A 20,665-nucleotide genomic window follows, 5' to 3' on the forward strand; every position below is an offset into this window, starting at 1 on the left:
CTATCGATGCTCTCTTCTTCGTCCTACCGATCAACGATCCGCGACCTCAAATCAAATCTTGCTCTGATATCACTTGTTAGAAGAAATCCGAGGCACTCCGTCGATCATCCGAGGACCAAGCAATCACACGAGCACAACAAGATTTGTCAACGAGGTTCACCGATATGGCTACATCCCCGGAGCTTGACTACGGGCGCTCCTCCCCGTGACACCGTCACAATACCGCACACCGGCCACCCGGGCGCCGGCACACGCCGCCGGCTCCCCCTTGCGCGCCTGTGCTATTATGTTGGCATAGGTTACATCGTGTGTTTAGCCTCGCTATATATAAGAGGCCTAGGATACAAGTGTCCTACTAGGACACGACTCCATATCCTATCTAAACACAATACAACTACAAGTTCAACTGTAACCTAACTTGTACACTATATTCGACACAACTCCAACAGTAATCACGCGTCACGTTCTTACCCATCTACTCCCATGCCCCAAGTGACAACTTGTACCAACTGATCAACTGCCTCCGTTAAGAACTTAAGATACAGACACAATTATACTAGTGGTTAACACAGACAAAGCAAGCGACAAGCAACATATTAGTACTGAACTGTTGAAGCCGGACGGTAGGCAGGAGATTAGTGTGCAAATCGTGGGCGGCCAAATGTACTAATATAGGTCAGTGGGAACTTGACTCGATTAGTCCTTTTTTCATATATACTCCCTCCGTTTGGAAATACTTGTCATTAAAATGAATAAAAGTGGATGTATTTAAATGTATTTTAGTTTTAGTGGTTGTTTGGATGCCAAGAATTAGACGTGAGTTTTCAGAAAACCAGTTTTCAGAGGATTCTTAGGAAAACCAGTTTTAGTTAGTTTTTCTGTTAAGGTGAGTGTATACAATTCTTTGTTTGGATAGAAAACAAAAAGGAAACACGATTAGTCTCTTTTCTTGGGCCAGTTCCTCAAGGACGGCGTCGCCATGGACCAAGCGAACCACACGACAACGGCGTTGTCGAGGACGAAGCGAACCAAGTGGCGGGCTAGTCGGCTACGCAGGGCGTGCAACAGGCGGCTTGCCGCGCGACCCCGCCTCAACCGCAGCCGGAGAGGAACTAGGGTCTAGGGTGCAGAGGCACTACCGCCCGGCGACGGGATGCACGCCCTGCTATGTCAGGGCGGAGAGCAGTGCAGTTGGTGTGACGTCGCTGCATTCGCTGCTCTACTGAGCTCTCTTGTTGCTACAAATTTCACAAAAAGGAGGATTGGAATGGGCCTTCAACTACATCTCCGTTCTCGTGTTGTTCAAGTGCATGTTGAATTACTTCCTTGCTGGTTGATTAACTTATACTCAGTAGTTAGTTCCCATGAACCTCCGCCTGGAGTGCAGCGACCGGAGAGATCAGGTTGTAGCCGTCGCTGGTGTACAGGAAGAGGAGTTTGTCGGCCATGCTCACCCTGCCCTCGGCGGCCGCTCCCATCTCGCCGTCCCAACACGACGGCGGCCACGTCCGGACCCCTAGCGGCGAGCTCGCCAGTGGTGCGAGCGCTTCATTGATGTCCTGGCATAGAACGTTTCACCCTCCAGTGGACTTTCAGCGTCGCCATGGTTGTACCTGGGAGAACGTCGCAGTGCTCGTGGCCGACTCCGTGTTCAGCCAAAACGAGTATATAGAAAAACGTCGATTAGTCATTTTTCCATAAACTCGGTTTTTGGGCTTTTGTAAAACTTAGTTTTGCGTATCCATGATTCTGTTAGACAATCCAAACAAGATTTTTGGTTGTTACAACTGAAATCGAGTTTAAAGGAAACTAGTTCTCTATAATCTACGTAACCAAACAACCCCTTAGATACATCCATTTTTGTCCATTTTAATGACAAGTATTTTTGGATGGAGGGAGTATTATGGACTGATTAAGGCTATGTGCATCACTTGATGCATGCAGAGGCCGGGGTTATTCTTCTTTTTGAAAGAAAAAAAAAAACAGGGTCTCCTGCTCCAGTAGCTTAGCTAGCTTTATAAACCACTCCCCATGGCCAGCAGGCAGCAGCTAATCATGTTGAGTCGTCTCTGACTCTTACCTACAGCTACAGGCTACAGTGTTGGCGCCATGGGCAGTTGAAGATGTAGGTTTAGGGTTTTGCGTGGGTGGTTAACATCCAGCCTCACGTCTCTTTATATAGATGATCATAATACAATTACATACGTATACAAATACGTGTGCATGTACAATATGCTAGACCCTATTTTACATGCCCCCTCAATCTGAACTACATACAAGATTCAGATTGGTTCTAAAGCGGTCTAGCATCTGTCGAGTAGCGGGTTTAGTAAATACATCCGCTAGCTGATCATCAGTTGAGATAAACCTGACTTCCAGTTTACCAACAGCTGCTCGTTCCCTCACGAAATGGAAATCAATCTCAATGTGTTTGGTCCGAGCATGAAACACTGGATTCACCATCAGGTAAGTTGCCCCTAAGTTATCACACCACAATATGGGTGTGCGCTGCTGTGTGACTCCAAGTTCTGTGAGAACTGTGTCTATCCAAATGGCTTCAGCCGCGCCATTGGCCAATGCCTTATACTCTGCCTCGGTGCTAGACCTCGAGACCGTAGGCTGCTTCTTGGAACTCCAAGATATAAGATTGGGTCCAACAAATATAGCAAAGCCACCAGTAGAACGCCTGTCATCAACACAGCCTGCCCAGTCTGCATCGGTGAATATACTGACTCCAGTAAATCTGGACTTATGAATTCATAGTCCCGTGTCTAGCGTACCTTTGACATACCTCAGAATATGCTTAACTGCTTCCCAATGAACCTCCGTAGGCTGAGACAGGAACTGGCACACTTTGTTCACGGCAAAGGAGATATCTGGACGAGTGAGTGTCAGATACTGAAGTGCTCCAACTACACTGCGATACTTGAAAGAGTCGTCAGTACTCAGCAATGCACCACTGTGACGCGAAAGGCTCTCGGATGTAGCAAGTGGAGTGGAAGTGGACGTGCAGTTCTCCATGTTGACGCGATGAAGGAGATCAAGTGCATACTTCTTCTGCGTCAATGTCATGCCCCCTGAATGAAAGGGCGCTTCCAAACCAAGGAAGTACTCCAACCGGCCCAAGTCTTTGATTGGAAAACTCGCAAACAAGGACTGCACAAGGCGATCCACCGCAGTAGGTGTAGAACCAGCAATCACAATATCATCAACATACACCAGCATGTATATCTGAATAGCACCATGTGAAAAGATGAACAGAGACGCATCTGCCTTGGAGGGAACAAAACCAAGCTGTGAGAGCCGCTGACTCAACCAAGCATACCAGGCACGCGGCGACTGTTTGAGCCCGTAGATGGACCTCTGGAGTTTGCAGACATGAGAGGGATAATGAGCATCCTCAAAACCAGGGGTATGCTGCATGTAGACATCTTCGGCCAGAAAACCATGGAGAAAGGCATTACTCGCATCATGTAGGGGAACGCGACAGAAAACAAAAATTTTCCGACCTACGCACCAGCCCAGGACCACTATGGAGACTGCATACATGGTTTGATCTTTTTCGTTACCGACTCGTAGCGCAGCGGGAAGTAGAGTCGATGACGATCGGCGGTGCAGATCCCCGCAGCTAGGATTTACAACCTCCCAACCGTGAGGATGTATACCCTCATCTGCTCCTCAGACAGCCCTCCGGGAGGCGGTCGAACAGCCCCCCGGACGGTGTCACGGACAGCCCTTCGGGAGGACCTTCGAAACTCGAACGGTCACTCGGACAGCCCTCCGGGAGGACCTTTGAAACTCGGACGGTCACACGGACAGCCCTTCGGGAGGCACTCACGAACTAAGACCGAAACTACGATCTCTCTACAGAGTTGCACACATACGGTGTCATCTATCCGGCAGGGCTTCGCCGTCCAGAACTAGTTCCTGCCGGAACCCAGACAGCCTTACGGCTCTACGAAACTCTTTTCGTGGGAGGGAGAGAAGAAGCCAGATAATGCATGGCATGTGTATGAGAGCAAGGGATGAGTGTGGAGGGCTGCCCCTCCACCTCTATTTATAGGAAATCCCAAGGGGATAGGGTAGTTTCACAAAAAACCCAAAATGCACATGAATGAAGTCCTTCCACGAGGACCTAGGAGTGAAACCAAGGAACAAGAGGGTCCCCAAGGGGGGATACCCCATGTGGCCGGCCACACCCCCATGAGGGGCCCAAAAAATGGCTCCTATCCATCCATGTCATCCCCAAGATCTTTTGGAGCAAAGCCCCAAAAGGTGGCTTTCCATAAAGTAACCATAAAGCTGATTTTTAACTATTCACGACGACATTTTTCAGCGTCTGATCGAACTGAAAATATTTATGTGGGCTAAGAACATTTCCAATACCCACTAAAATGATTTTCAACGCGTTCCGAAACAATTCCGGTTTTAGTGATTTTCATCTGCGAAACGCATCTGAAGTGGCTCCGGCAGCTCCAGAACATTTCCGGTTTTTATCTCAGAAAATTCCAAAAAGCTTCCTGAATGATTCTGGCATCCTCCAAGAATTATCAGGCATGTGCCGAAACCAATTTGACTTAATGGTGTATCCCGAAACAACTTTTCGGTATCATCGAAACTTATCCGATGACCTCTCTCAGCGGTACGATTCCGCTGTCCGAAACTTTTCGGTGTCCGAAACTTTTTCGGTGATTTTCTCTCAGACTCCCTGTCTAGTATTCAGCAGATAGATGACCCTTAAGCGTGTGACCCTATAGGTTCGGTGAAGTATAGACATGACCCGGAACCCCTTCCGATCAATGATCAACATCGGAGCCGTGGACACCCATATTGACCCCTATACCCACACGAATAAATATTCGAGTGAACCTCCAGTTGCCGTGTGCTATTCCTGTTGCTTCGCGATATGTTACAAATACCCGAGGTGAGACATGTTGGCATTCCCGTGGATCAACAACTTGTCCACTATGCTAGTTACCTCGTTACCGGTATTGTTCTCTTTTCTCGTTATCGTGTTCCGGCATCCCCGTGATCAAATCACAAAGTGTCTGGCCAGACGATGATGGATACCGTAGCACCGAGAGGGCCCAGAGATATCTCTCCATCGTTGGAGGAGCAAATCCCAATCTTGAGCTATCAAGTTACTTGACACACTTTTCCATGAACCCGTAAGCCGCCGTAATAGCCACCCATTTACGGATGACGTTTAACAAACCCCAAAGTTCATGAAGCAAGCATGAAGAAACTCGATACTCTCATGGTCTAAGGAATCATGCAAACTTTAACCATCTCTGTGTTATGTACCAATAAACTTGTGACGAATGTATCTCATAGCATAACATCAATTCGGGTCGATTCAACACAAATGTCCTTCCTGACATTGTGCCCTCAAAGTTGCTTGGCATAGACATGCCCATGATTGGGAAAACATAATCATCATGCAACACTTGAGCTAGTCTTAGAGGCATGACTAGGAATACATTTTATCGTTTATTATTCTACACGTGCATATGGGTTCTCCCCAGAGCCTTTATGGATATACGTGCTCGGGAACCACATCAGTTATAGCATGGAACATAAACATAATTATGAACAGGGAGATAATCAATAACATTTATTATTGCCTCTAGGGCATATCTCCTACAGACTCCCACTTGCACTAGAGACAATAATCTAGCTTATGCTAATGCACTTCACACCTGTGGCACACCGGTGTAAATATGCTTCGCTTGTGGTATAGCCTGATGTCCAATGGATCTGACGACTTTAGTTCCGTGTGTATCTTTGCATGTCCTCGCGTTTTCACAAAATTCATATTTTGTGTGGACTTGGCTTTGTATGTATGTGAATCACAGGTCAAACCTGGATTCCTCAGACTGAGTTATGGAGCAACTACCTGCAGTAGTGTCCCATTGTCAAAAGCCATCTTGGAACTATACTAAGTTCATGAATGAACTATATGATTCAACATCTTCTTTGTCGCTTCTAAAGCGTCAACATACTTAGCCCTTGTTATAGAATTCGCCACAGTAACTAGTTTGAACAAATTCCAACTAACTGTGCCACCACATTGTGTGTTACACAAAACCCTTAATTTAAATCGAAAATCGCATGGAGAAAAGATGAAGATTGTATCGACGTAACATTTTACAACGAACTCTTCATGATCTCTGCTTGCGAGAAAACCATGTCATCAGTACTTACTCTAGTACTGTGTGACATCTTTCACTGTTGTCCCATGATCAGTAATTTGATCACTTTGGTATCCATACTCGCAACACCTTGGGAGTATCGGACATATCTGGTTGTTTTACATACCATGGAATACATGATTAATCCAAACACAAAAGTGTGTGGAATCTGCATCATGTATTTTACTCATCAGTGTTTTGGGACACCGAGTCTTGCAAAAACTCTTTCCATGTGACTTTGGCAAGAATCACTCCTTGGCGTTTTAAATGCTAAAAGGTTTTAGCATCTTGTCAATATGTATTCATTGCTTAGCCCCATTAGGTAAATCTATCTCCATAGATCATCATGCCTAATATTGAGGCTATTTAGCCTAAGCACTTCATCGAAAAACTATTTTCAAACGAAGTCCTAATTTGTGTCAAGAAATTTATTTCCAATTACCAATGTGCCAAGCACATAAGGTTTTTAGAAATATTATTACGCTCCCACTTACTTTCTTGAATTACAAGCATCTTCGTTTACTCATTGATGAAGTCAAAACCCCTTTGACCATTTCATCAAAACACGAAGATTCCAACTCCATTTTGCTCTCTTCTGTCCATTGCTGGAACTCTGAAGTTTGCATACCTACTAGCATCCTCTGGATCGACAAATTACTTTGGACTGTATCATATACAAGTCCTAGCTTTCATTTCCATCAGATGGAAATCCTTTTATCATCCATGTTTCATATCTCATGATTGAAATATGTATTAATTGCTAGTTCAACCCGAACCGACTTTAAGCATCGCTACGATGAAAACAACCTCATCGTAGTCAACTCTTGAACTTGTTATTTCAACAAGTCGAGCTTTATGGATAAAACATTTTTATCCGTATCAGTTTTAAGTTCCATAAATATTCATTAGACTCTAAGTCTTCCGAAAGGTGTATCAAGGTTTTAATCTTGAATCACTTATATGGAAACTAACTCGGGTTGTATTGGTATTTAGCCAATTCTGGAGTCAGGGCCCATCAACGCTTCCTTGTGTATCGTAGGTATAATGTTGTCTAACAACAATATCTCGTTTGCGCACCTGAGAGGTTTGCACGAGCCTTGCCTATGTGGTTCAGCTGCAAGTTCGACCGAAGTTCATACATTTTATTGTAGAGACTTCCGTATCAGTCGCAGTAGGAAACTCTGGAATTACTTCCAAGGTCTCTTTCCTTTGATCTGATGAAGATACTGTTTATCTCGTCGAGTTGCACTATTCTCCCACTCACCTTTTAGAAAGAACCATTCTCTTTAAAAGCATACCGTTCTTTGTGGCAAACCTATTTGCCTCGGTATAGTGAGGGAGGAATACCCAATGACTTGGGATAACCTACAAAGTAGCACTTGTCTGATTTGGACTAGGTTTGTAACCTTTTACACAAGCCCCATATTCCAAATGTTAAGAAAAGATACAACATGGTTGGGCGTACCATACCATGGCTTCATTTCAACAGACCCGATGTAGCTCTTTTCAGTGTAAAAGCCGCAGTCTCTAAAGCATCACTTTAAAAAGAATAATGGCAAATTTATTTATGTCATCTTTGACCTTACCATGTCATAAATGGTTAGATTACATCTCCACGGACTTTTCACTTGCAGTGGTGTTCCGGGAGGTGCAAGTTATGAAACCCCTTTCACAACTCATCAGACATTCGCTAAACATGTAACTCAAATATTCCTTTGTGCAATCAAATTGCAGAAAGATAATTTTCTTGTTACAATAACTTCTACTTCATTTTTGAAAACCTTTCGAATGATTTCAAAAGATCCAGACTTACGTCTCATCAAGTAAATATCCATATATCTACTTGAGTCATTTCTGAAGATAAATAAATCCACCACTAACAACACTTATCGGACTACACACATCAAATGTATGATCACTAATAAGTTTGTTGTTCGTTCCTTATGGCCTGTGAACGGTATTTTAGTCACTTCACTTTTCGGAGGAAAGTTGCAAGTGTCAGATGATTCAAAATCAAAAAGACTTCAAAATCCATCATAATGGAATTTTCCATGCGGGTTTCTCCAATGTGACCAAATGTAGTGCCACACTTGTGTGGTATTCTTTTAGTCTTGCGACATTTAGCGTCAGTGTTATGGATGTATCATATTACCCTCAATATTCATAACATACGTCCCATCTTGGATGGAAGCATGGCCCTTCATGTTATTCATAATACTTAACAACAATTGTTGTTTTTATGAACAACTCTTTTGCAACAAACATTGTGCAATGGGCTAGAGTGTATGAAACTCTAAAATGAATTATGAAAGTAAACCCAGAGGTATTGTATTATTATCAATATTCATAACATACATCTCATTCATAATGAAAGTATGGCCCTTGTGTTATTCATAACATCGAACATAAAAGGTTCTCTTATGAACAACCTTCTTGCAAGATACCTTATGCAATGGGCGAGAGTTTGTAAAACTCTAAATGAATTATGAAAATAAATACAGACGGCAATACACCGATGGAAGGTATAGTAACATTTACTATGTTCCCTGTGTATACCTTAACCTCATTTCTGGCTAGTCTTTTTAGGCCATAGTAGCTCTTACAGTGATTCGCAATTGAATGCAATCGAGCGGGTATCTTTGTGATTAACTCACAATACCCAAGAATTAGTGATTAACATGTTTAACCATAATTCCCAAGAACTATATCTTTGACCAGCCTACTATACATCAAAAACTTGTATGACATTCATACATGAGCTGGATATTCCAGTCATCTTTCTTTCTGCCTTTATACTTCTAACAGTTTAACTTTTAGTATTTCTCCTACTCGCAAAAGAAGCACCCAACTTAAGAGTGGCGTTAGCCCCGGACTTCCTAGGCGTGTAAGTCATACTAACACCCTTTGGACACTTCCTTTCTCTTTAAGTTGTTGTTTTATTCACCTTTCATTATATGACAGGCGTTCTTCTGGATCCCTTTCCCAACAGTCAAATGCATAGTAAACACTTTTACTAATACTTGCAAACAAACATTGCTTTGTTTGTATCTGAAAATAATTTCCAGTTCCATGAATATCATATAACTATCCCAACTTTCGAAGTTTGGGTTTCATGGAAGCAAACATATTGCACTTGACAGAAACGGAATTATAGCTTTTGGATCGAAGGACGAGAGTCACATGATCCATAGCATTAGCGGGAGGATACGGAAAGCATGCGATAGGACAAAGTCCTTCTCGGCACTTTTGAGGACAATCCTCATATTACGTTACCAATCGTAAAGTTTTAACCAGATATTTAACAGCTATTCAATTTTAATAGGGAAGGTGGAAACGCGAGCCATTATTCTACAACTATTTTGCAAGAAACACTTAGACAGTGTTCATAATTAATTGCACTGAGAATTAAACATGTTAATTCAACAGTGCGCTCCCACTCAAATCAATATCTCTCAAAATTGATTGTGAGTGATACAAGACCCACATTTCAATTGTTCGCCATTGGTGTAACACCACTGATGATGAAAAATCTCAACCGGTAGGCCAACTTGCCAATCACATCTCTATGTGACTCTTGTTCATCTTTCGATGCGTGTGTTCCGAGCTCATGACGGTCATGCCTGAACGTCAAGACAACCAAGTGATCTTGCTGCGAGGTCTCAACTCACCCGCCTCACACTTCTCTAATCGTTCGTACCCGTGTGACACGGCGCACCCCGAAAAGATAGGTGCCGTGACGGTGCTACACTTGGGAGAACACTAACTACTTGGTATTTTTGTGAGAGATCACCCTAATAAAAAGCGACTACCGCGCAATCAAGAAGGGTGCAACATAAGGGATAAACATCTCAGGCAATTCATAATAGCATGATATGGTATAGCCCTTTCTGACGGAGAAGTATTTCATTTCTTCGTCTTCGGCATTCGTGTTGGTGTTCACCTTCGCGAAGATTGCCACCACCTTGTCGATGCACCAGATAATATTGCTATCTCCATAGCGTATAAAATTAATGCATTACTTAAGGTTGACACGCAGGTCATTAAAGTGCAATCATATGGCTCCAGCCATCATGCCGAACCATGACACGCAGGTCATGTTAATCAAATTACATCATATAGTCATATCATACATAATCGAATTAGTATGAGCACTGTTATACCACATCACATGCACATCCTGCAAAACCAAGTTAGACACCTCTAATCGGTTTATGCAAAATTTTATTTTACGTGGCTTCTAAGGTTTTGACTTAAACCGCAGCTACCAACGTTTTATCATCAAGTATGATTATTCAAGTTGCTAGATTAACATCTCGGGGTGTATGAAACACGAGATAATTAAATCTCGAGCCCCATACTAAACTTCGTCATACGCATGACCCCCGTGCAGATAATATCTGCAATGCCCTTTCATCTGCGAATTTCATCTTTCTTTTGACTACGGCAGAACCCAAAGAACTGATAGCACTTCCATGATCAATCAGGATCACGGATTGCCAGAACTTTGTCAAATTCCACCATGCTGTCTCGAGATTGAGCAAACGCAAATTCTAGGGAAGCAACAAGAACGTCGGGTAACATATTTCATCTGTCACCCGCATAAATAATTTTCAGCAATAGATCTCATCTATTACCTAATTATATTATGCAATATCCATACATCTCCATGTATTCTAGATCGAAACCTGCATCTACGCATAGCACGGCTCTTGATGCCACTGTAGGGGAACGCGACAGAAAACAAAAAATTTCCGACCTACGCACCAGCCCAGGACCACTATGGAGACTGCATACATGGTTTGATCTTTTTCATTACCGACTCGTAGCGCAGCGGGAAGTAGAGTCGATGACGATCGGCGGTGCAGATCCCCGCAGCTAGGATTTACAACCTCCCAACCGCGAGGATGTATACCCTCATCTGCTCCTCAGACAGCCCTCCGGGAGGCGGTCGAACAGCCCCCCGGACGGTGTCGCGGACAGCCCTTCGGGAGGACCTTCGAAACTCGAACGGTCACTCGGACAGCCCTCCGGGAGGACCTTTGAAACTCGGACGGTCACACGGACAGCCCTTCGGGAGGCACTCACGAACTAAGACCGAAACTACGATCTCTCTACAGAGTTGCACACATACGGTGCCATCTATCCGGCAGGGCTTCGCCGTCCAGAACTAGTTCCTGCCGGAACCCAGACAGCCTTACGGCTCTACGAAACTCTTTTCGTGGGAGGGAGAGAAGAAGCCAGATAATGCATGGCATGTGTATGAGAGCAAGGGATGAGTGTGGAGGGCTGCCCCTCCACCTCTATTTATAGGAAATCCCAAGGGGGTAGGGTAGTTTCACAAAAAACCCAAAATGCACATGAATGAAGTCCTTCCACGAGGACCTAGGAGTGAAACCAAGGAACAAGAGGGTCCCCAAGGGGGGATACCCCATGTGGCCGGCCACACCCCCATGAGGGGCCCAAAAAATGGCTCCTATCCATCCATGTCATCCCCAAGATCTTTTGGAGCAAAGCCCCAAAAGGTGGCTTTCCATAAAGTAACCATAAAGCTGATTTTAACTATTCACGACGACATTTTTCAGCGTCTGATCGAACTGAAAATATTTATGTGGGCTAAGAACATTTCCAATACCCACTAAAATGATTTTCAACGCGTTCCGAAACAATTCCGGTTTTAGTGATTTTCATCTGCGAAACGCATCTGAAGTGGCTCCGGCACCTCCGGAACATTTCCGGTTTTTATCTCAGAAAATTCCAAAAAGCTTCCTGAATGATTCTGGCATCCTCCAAGAATTATCAGGCATGTGCCGAAACCAATTTGACTTAATGGTGTATCCCGAAACAACTTTTCGGTATCATCGAAACTTATCCGATGACCTCTCTCAGCGGTACGATTCCGCTGTCCGAAACTTTTCGGTGTCCGAAACTTTTTCGGTGATTTTCTCTCAGACTCCCTGTCTAGTATTCAGCAGATAGATGACCCTTAAGCGTGTGACCCTATAGGTTCGGTGAAGTATAGACATGACCCGGAACCCCTTCCGATCAATGATCAACATCGGAGCCGTGGACACCCATATTGACCCCTATACCCACACGAATAAATATTCGAGTGAACCTCCAGTTGCCGTGTGCTATTCCTGTTGCTTCGCGATATGTTACAAATACCCGAGGTGAGACATGTTGGCATTCCCGTGGATCAACAACTTGTCCACTATGCTAGTTACCTCGTTACCGGTATTGTTCTCTTTTCTCGTTATCGTGTTCCGGCATCCCCGTGATCAAATCACAAAGTGTCTGGCCAGACGATGATGGATACCGTAGCACCGAGAGGGCCCAGAGATATCTCTCCATCGTTGGAGGAGCAAATCCCAATCTTGAGCTATCAAGTTACTTGACACACTTTTCCATGAACCCGTAAGCCGTCGTAATAGCCACCCATTTACGGATGACGTTTAACAAACCCCAAAGTTCATGAAGCAAGCATGAAGAAACTCGATACTCTCATGGTCTAAGGAATCATGCAAACGTTAACCATCTCTGTGTTATGTACCAATAAACTTGTGACGAATGTATCTCATAGCATAACATCAATTCGGGTCGATTCAACACAAATGTCCTTCCTGACATTGTGCCCTCAAAGTTGCTTGGCATAGACATGCCCATGATTGGGAAAACATAATCATCATGCAACACTTGAGCTAGTCTTAGAGGCATGACTAAGAATACATTTTATCGTTTATTATTCCACACGTGCATATGGGTTCTCCCCAGAGCCTTTATGGATATACGTGCTCGGGAACCACAGCAGTTATAGCATGGAACATAAACATAATTATGAACAGGGAGATAATCAATAACATTTATTATTGCCTCTAGGGCATATCTCCTACACATCAATCTGTCGAAGACTCCACCCGCGGGAGACAGCGAGAGAGAGGACCAGACGAACCATGGCAGGCTTCACCACGGGGCTGAAAGTATCTCCATAGTCGATCCCTTGATGTTGAGTAAAACCACGAGCAACAAGGCGAGCTTTGTGCTTGTCAACAGAGCCATCCGTACGATGCTTGGTCTTAAAGATCCATTTGCAGCTCACAACATTAACACCAGGAGGCCGAGGCACCAACACCCATGTGTTCGTGTGACAAAGGGCAGCAAATTCCGCAGACATGGCGGCACGCCAAGCCGGTTCACCAAGAGCATCACGATGAGAAGTGGGTGCGGCAAAGAATGCACGCCGACGAGTGTCGTACCGCACCGTGCCATCCGTGTATGTCTTGGCCTTACGCGTATGATCACGGTGACGAGTGACCATAGTGTGCCCGGGAGCTGCATCGTCGGTAGATGGTGGCGGCGACGACGGGAACCCGACCAGTGGTGTCACGGCTGAACCATTTTCAGCAACAGGCGACACGGGCCGGGGACACGCGTCGGGCTGGGCCGAACCAGACGACGAGGGGAAGCCAGGCGGGGACGGCAGCCCAGAGGATGCGGCTGGCGACCCGGCGACGCCCGAGGCAGGCGAGGCGGGCCGGGCCGACCTGTGCGAGACGGGAGACGCAACGGGCGACCCAGTCGGCCCCGCGGTCGTGTCAGCGGGCGAGGCCGACGGGTCCACAGCCGCGCCAGCGGGCGAGGCCGTCGAGGCAGCCTCGGGAGACGCAGCGGGCGACCCAGTCGGGCCATGCACGTCGATCACGCCGGCGGATGCAGGTGCGGCGACGGTTTCCTGGGAAGAAATTAGAGCAGCATCTGCAGAAAACAGGTCAGGTGACAAATATGACAGGTCGTATTTCCGCACATGGACATCCGAAACCGGTTCATTGGATGGAAAAGTCAGGGCGTGCTCAATAGAAGCAATATCAACCGAGACACCCGGGCTGGAGTAAGGGAAAACTGACTCGTCGAAAGCAACATCACGAGAAATGTAGATCCTACCCGAGGTGCGATCAAGACACTTGTAGCCCTTATGCAGAGGACTATAACCAAGGAAAACACACATCTTGGAGCGGAACTCCAGCTTGTGAGCATTATACTTGCGGAGACTAGGCCAGCAAGCACACCCAAAAATCCTAAGAGAGGAATAGTTGGGCTGAACATGAAATAGACGGAACAGGGGCGTGTCCTTGTTGAGAACCGGAGTGGGCATAAGGTTGATGAGATAACATGCCGTAAGAAAGGCCTCATCCCAAAATCGGAGTGGGAGAGACGAATGCGCCAGTAAGGCGAGGCCGGTCTCGACCAAGTGACGGTGTTTGCGCTCGGCAATACCGTTCTGCTGAGACGTATGTGGACACGAAACACGGTGGGAGATGCCCGTGCGTTGAAAGTAGCGATGAAGCTTGTGGTATTCACCACCCCAGTCAGACTGAACGGCCTTGATTTTGCAATCCAAAAGGCGTTCGACATGAGCCTGAAAGTTATAAAAGACTTGCTCAACATCAGACTTATGTTTAAGCAAATAAATCCAAGTGAAGCGCGTGTAGTCATCAACAAAACTAACATAATACTTGTACCCTCCCTAAGACGCAATAGCGGGACCCCAAACATCAGAATGAATTAATTCAAGAGGTACAGTAGTGACATGATAAGACGTAGAATACGGTAGTTGATGACTCTTAGCACGCTGAGATGCATCACACACTAATGGTGAATTATTTGAACGAGAGCAAGGAAGGTCATGGCTCTGAACAATGGAGGTGACCACATTATTGGTAGGATGACCTAGACGTTGATGCCATTGCGACGACGAAACGCGAACACTGGATGAAGCATGGCGAGATGACGAGGACGACGCACGAGCAAAAGGAATCGGGTAGACACCCCCCCCCCCCCCCCCGCGACTGCTACCTTGAAGAATGACGCGCCTGGTTGCTTTGTCCTTAACAAAGAAAAGACGACGGTGAAACTCAACAAACACGTCATTATCACAAACAAGACGGTAGACAGAAAGGAGATGCTCTCTAATGTGTGGAACATGAAGGATGTTGCACAGTTTAAGAGATGAACCGGGTAAACGGGAATGGCCAATGTGTGAAATAGACAAACCTGCACCATTGGCCACCTGAACCTGGTCCTTGCCACCATAGCGCTCGTGAACCTGGAGGCGTTCCAGATCACTCGTCAGGTGATCCGTAGCCCCGGTGTCCAGTACCCAAGGATAGTCGACGGTGTTGGTGGAGGCCGAGTTGGCGGAGCGAGCGTTGTGGTCCTGGTCATAGCGCTTGCGACACTCATCGGCCTCATGCCCCCAGTTTTTGCAAATTTGACACCGGGGGCACCACCGATTGTTGCGACGGCCACCACCTCCGTTGTTGCCGCCGTTACCCCCACCACTTTGCCGACCATTGCCAGCGTAGGAGGGGTTGCGGTCGCGGCCACCGTTGGGTCCGCCGTTGCCGCCTTGGCGGCCGTGCCCGAGCTGGCCGTTGCCGTCGGCCGAGCGACCCCCACCCTGGGAGGGGTAGGGCTCCGAGTAGGGAGCACGCCCGCCCTGGCCGTAGGGGCCCGAGCGAGTCACGGCGTTGGCGGAGGGAGTCCACCCCTCCGACGCACTCTGCTGAGCCTGCAACGCTTCGAACGACAAGACGAGCGAGTAGAAGCTGGAGTAGGGCATTGGTGCGTTACTCACACCCGGGGAGGCGGCGATGGAGTTGTAGGCGGAGCCGAGTCCGGTGAGGATGTGATCAATGAGCTCGTCATCACGAATCGGAGAGCCGGCGGCAGCCATGGTGTCGGCGAGGGCCTTCATCTTGTGCATGTACTCAGCCGCGGACATCTCCTCCTTCCGCAGCATCTGGAGTTGACGCCGGATGTGACGGACGTTGGCACGACTCTGCGCGCCGTACATGGCACCGACGGCCGTCCATACCGCCTGCGCCGTCTCGCAGCTGATGAGCTGACAGGCAATGTCCTCCTCCATGGAGGTAAGAAGGAGGCCCTTGACCTTCTGATCCTGAGTCCACCAATGATGATACGCCGGATTAGCGGCGGTCGTCGCGGCGCCGCCAGTCCCGACAGCGATGGTCTTGTCGGGTGCCGCCGTGGTGCCGTCCAGGTAGCCATGGAGGTTGGCGCCGGCTAAGACGGTGCCGGCGATGCCTCCCCACAGCATGAAGTTGTGGCGGCCAAGGCGAACGGAGATCGCCGGAACGGCGAGGGCGGCGGGAACGGTGGCAGCCGCTGGCGAGGTGATGGTGCCGACACTGTTGGAGAGCGAAAGGGCGGCGGACGACATCGCGGTGGCGCGGAGGAGGACAGCGCGCGGCGGCGGAGAAGAAACTCGCGGCGGCGGCGGCGCGGAAGGGCGGCGCGCGGCGGCGGCGGCGGATGGATCGGGCGACGCGTAGTGTTCGCGCGGCGGCCGTGTGGCTAGCTAGCAAGCAGGTTGATGGATCCTGCGTATGTGCGTGGCTAGCTAGCAAGCTTGATGGATCCTGCGTACGTGCGTAGCTAGCTAGCAAGCGGCGGCGGCGGCTACGCGGAAGCTAGCTAGCAAGCGGCGGCGGCGACGCGGTAGATGGGATCGGGCGGCGGCGGCCCGACCTGGCTGATACCAAGTTGAAGAGGTAGGTTTAGGGTTTTGCGTGGGTGGTTAACATCCAGCCTCACGTCTCTTTATATAGATGATCATAATATAATTACATACGTATACAAATACGTATACATGTACAATATGCTAGACCCTATTTTACCTGGGCAGCTCTATATCGACATCCAAGAGATGGTGAGGGATACGAGGGAGAGACCGGAGGCTGATTTCTCCAAGCTTGACACCAAGATCCAGAGGTTCCCACAAGGCCTAAGGCCGGGGGTCGAAGAACGCTACATTATCCCGAGCTTCGTCTCCCTCGGCCCTTACCACCATGGCTCACCCCACCTACGGGAGACAGAAGAGTTGAAGCACGCGGCGGCCCACTACTTCTGTGAGATGTCTGGCCACTCGGTTGCGCATGTCTATGACAAGATCCTCCACATCGCAGGCGAAGGCCGCAGCTGCTACGTCCATGATGCGGTGGCGAAGTTCACGGACGCTGAATTTGCGGTAATGATGTTTCTCGATGGTTGCTATTTGTTGCTCTATATGGCGGGGACTAAAGGATGTGCGTTTTTGTGTAATCGGATGACCTTGTCCACGGGGCCTTGCATGCTAAGGGATATCTTTCTGTTAGAGAATCAGCTTCCTTGGTTGGTCCTCGAGGCTCTTATGGACTTCTTGACACCATGTCCAGTGTACAAGTTTGTTCATAAGATGGGGAAATATTTCTATATCACCCGCCGCCCTTCATCTTTACATTCAAACACAAGGGTTCATGTGGATGAGCTCAAGAAGTACAAGCCACCACATCTCCTTGGGCTCCTCCGATACTCTCAGCTTGGCAATATGACTAACATAGATCTTGTCAACAATTGCACATGCCAGTCATCTAGTAGTGGCATTGAGCTTGCGGAAATCGGCATCAAGTTGACTGCCAGCAGCAAAACAGGGTTGGCGGACATGAGTGTCCAGAGAGGCTACCTCTTTGGCCAGCTCTCCCTTACGCCATTGTTCGTAAATGACGTCACTGCTTGCTGGCTCATCAGCATGGCAGCTTACGAGGCGTGCGTGTCCACCACATATCCATCAGATGGCTTCGTCATCAGCTCATACATCTCCTTCATGGCAATGCTCATGGACAAGGAAGAGGACGTGCACGAGCTGCGAGCCAAGCACATCGTTGGCAGCTTCTTCAGCAACACACAGCGGCTCGTTTTCTTCAAGGGGCTCGCCACCCACCTGCGCCTCGGGCGCCTCTACTTCATCATCACGGACAAGATTGACAAGTTCAAGCGTGAAAGGCCAGTGAGTATCGCCGTGCATAGGTTCGTATACAAAAACTCCAAGGCAATTGTCACCGTGCTCTCTATTGGCTCGCAGGTATCTTCAGAACCTTGATGAGTCTCAAGCAGCATCAGCCTTAGCAGTTCGGGTGAAGCATGTATGTTTGCTAAATTGATTTCTGATTCATCTTCAGTTTTCATGCTTATTGTGGTGTGATCAATATCGTACGTCTTTGTGTGTAAACCCTTGATCAATTCTTAGTTAGATGTGTGTGTGTGTGTGTGTGTGTGTGTGTGTGTGTGTGTGTGTGTGTGTGTGTGTGTGTGTGTGTGTCAAATGTACCTGAAGTTTGTACCTTCAGTGGTTATTCAAAATAAACATTGTTGTGCTATTAATTTGCTATATTGTGTCTTGTCAAGCTTCCAAATCCAGCGCCTTTCCTTTGTAGTTATGTAGGTGTTGTTCCAACTGGAGTTATCAAATTCGAAGATAGGATTGAAAGAATTCATAAGATAGAAGATGACTGCAGCTGTGAAATGGAGGAACAAGAAAACAGAGGAAAGCTTATGAAGAGCAGAGTAATGTGCCAAAGGAAAGGTTGGTCCAATCCAGTTACGAGTAGTAATTTATATTGGCGAGTACTAGGCGCCGGCGGACCGGCCCAAAGTTTTTGCCGGTCCCGCGCTAGCCATCAGAATATCAGATCCGGCTGTTGTATCCGTCTGATCCTTCCCTTCCTATCCCTTTTTTCCCCACAGCGCACGAGATCTGAGAAGAAAAAAAACATGAGCGCATGGCGACCACACCTCGCCACCGCGTCGTGCTGCGTGTGTCCACCCTTCCCCGTTTGCCCTCGCCGTCGACAGTTGCGGCCGTGCTCGCCGTCGACGCTCGCCGCCGATGCTCGCGGTTGACGCTCGCAACAACAAAAAACTATCCGCGTCACAATCCATTTCGATCCATGGAAAATGTTGGTTCCAGCAAACAAGACTACGATGGTAGCAAAACTGGACAAAGTATCCAACAAAAATAATCTCAGTTGTACAAATCTGAGAAAAGACGATTGTAGCAAACAAAAAACCAGTACCAGCAAAACTCAATGCTGGTTCCAGCAAAAAATACTCAGCAGCAAAACACACTAGTTGATTGTAGCAACAAAAAAGACAAGTTCCAGCAAAAATTAATGGTGGTTCCAGAAAAAAAAAAACTGGTTCCAGCAATGGTGGATCACCGTCGTGGTCGTCGCAGCACGGCCGTCATTGGTTGTAGCAATGGCCGTCACCGGTTACAACATTTGTGTCACTGGTTGCAGCTCTGCGAGCCTACGCTTGTAGCTCCGCCGAGCCGGGGTTGCAGTATCTTCCGTTGGTGGTTGCCCTCTCCTGCGAGCGAAGCGGAGCGAAGCGTGCAGATCGGCGTCCGTGGCGAGCTGCTGGGGAAGGGCCGCGATGAGTAGATGCTGCCCTCGCTAGAGCTGCATGCGGTGCTATTGGTAGCAGAGCGCGAGATGCGCGTGTCCGCGGCGAGCAGATGATGCTCTCGCCGGAGCTGCAAGCTACGTGTGATTTGTTTTGCCATGGATTTGTGTCATTTGGAGGAAGCACAAATAAGAGGAAGAGAGATTGTTTTTGGGTAGGAAAAAATGAGTGGAGGAGGGCGTTTCGTGGAAGAGATAAGGGCAACGTCAAAGCGGTGCGTGGGCCACCAGCCGCGAGCCCACTGCACGAGGCGACCGGCGCTGGCTTCGGCCGGGGGGTGTTAAATGTTTCCCTTTTATAGTTTACACTGGGTCTGAATTCCGTGAGATCTTTAACTTTCCCATTTTTTACTAGTCCAAACGATGCAAAGGTGAAAACTTTTTGTGGCAACTTTCCTCCAAAGCTTCTTTTGAAATTTCTTTGAACCAACACCTACCTTCCAAGGCTAGGAGGACTTGCGTGTTGGCGACGGCACACATACCAAGACAGGAGGACTCGAGGCAGGCTGGCAGACAGATTGACAACCAGGGTGTTGCGGTTTCCAGGAGGTCGATCGAGGTGGTGCCACGACTTGTTGATGGCGTGGAGGAGGGGAGGAGAGGGCAGGAGGCCTTCACTTCCGCCTCTCCAGTTGCGGGCGCCCGGTGCGCCAGCGCCGTCTTAAAGATGAGGAGTGGCGGGCAGGAGGCCCTCCCTTCTGTGGCGATCTCTAGCCGCCCGGCCGATATGGGTGAGATCGGGACTGCCGGGGGGGAGGCCCTTCAGTCCTCTTCCTCAACCACACCTACTGGTGGTGCCACGGCGATCGCGCTTCCCGTTTCTTCGCCCGCCAGGACCAGCGAGTGTGCTCTCGGGGACCAAACACCTCGGGAGCCGACTACTGATGAGATTATTGCGTTCGGTGGGATCATGGACCCGGAGCCAACTACTGATGACCTGCAGTTAGGGCGTGCTATGAGGGCAGCCAAGCTTCGGAATGTCGAGGCAACTACAGGTATGTCATTTAATAAGAGTTGTTCTATTTTGCATTTTTCTGAACGCGAGATTATTGATAAGGCAACTGACATACTAGACTTAGAAGCTTCGGGATGTCGAGGCAACTACAGTTTTCACTCGGGTCTAATGGGAAGGAAGTTGCTTCGGGATTATGTCATTGGGTGAAAGAACTGCAGATT

At 47.8% G+C, this 20,665-nt stretch overlaps 1 protein-coding gene across 1 annotated transcript; it reads left to right on the forward strand.

Annotated features, from left to right (window-relative positions):
- The first annotated feature begins 16,857 nt into the window (after positions 1-16,857).
- On the forward strand, positions 16,858-18,126 carry LOC109746085 (UPF0481 protein At3g47200-like). The gene has a single exon (XM_020305196.1). The coding sequence runs from the start codon at positions 16,858-16,860 to the stop codon at positions 18,124-18,126; it is 1,269 nt and encodes a 422-aa protein (XP_020160785.1).
- Positions 18,127-20,665: the final 2,539 nt, after the last annotated feature.

Source organism: Aegilops tauschii, chromosome 7, assembly GCF_002575655.3.
Source record: "Aegilops tauschii subsp. strangulata cultivar AL8/78 chromosome 7, Aet v6.0, whole genome shotgun sequence".
Lineage (NCBI taxonomy): Eukaryota > Viridiplantae > Streptophyta > Magnoliopsida > Poales > Poaceae > Aegilops > Aegilops tauschii.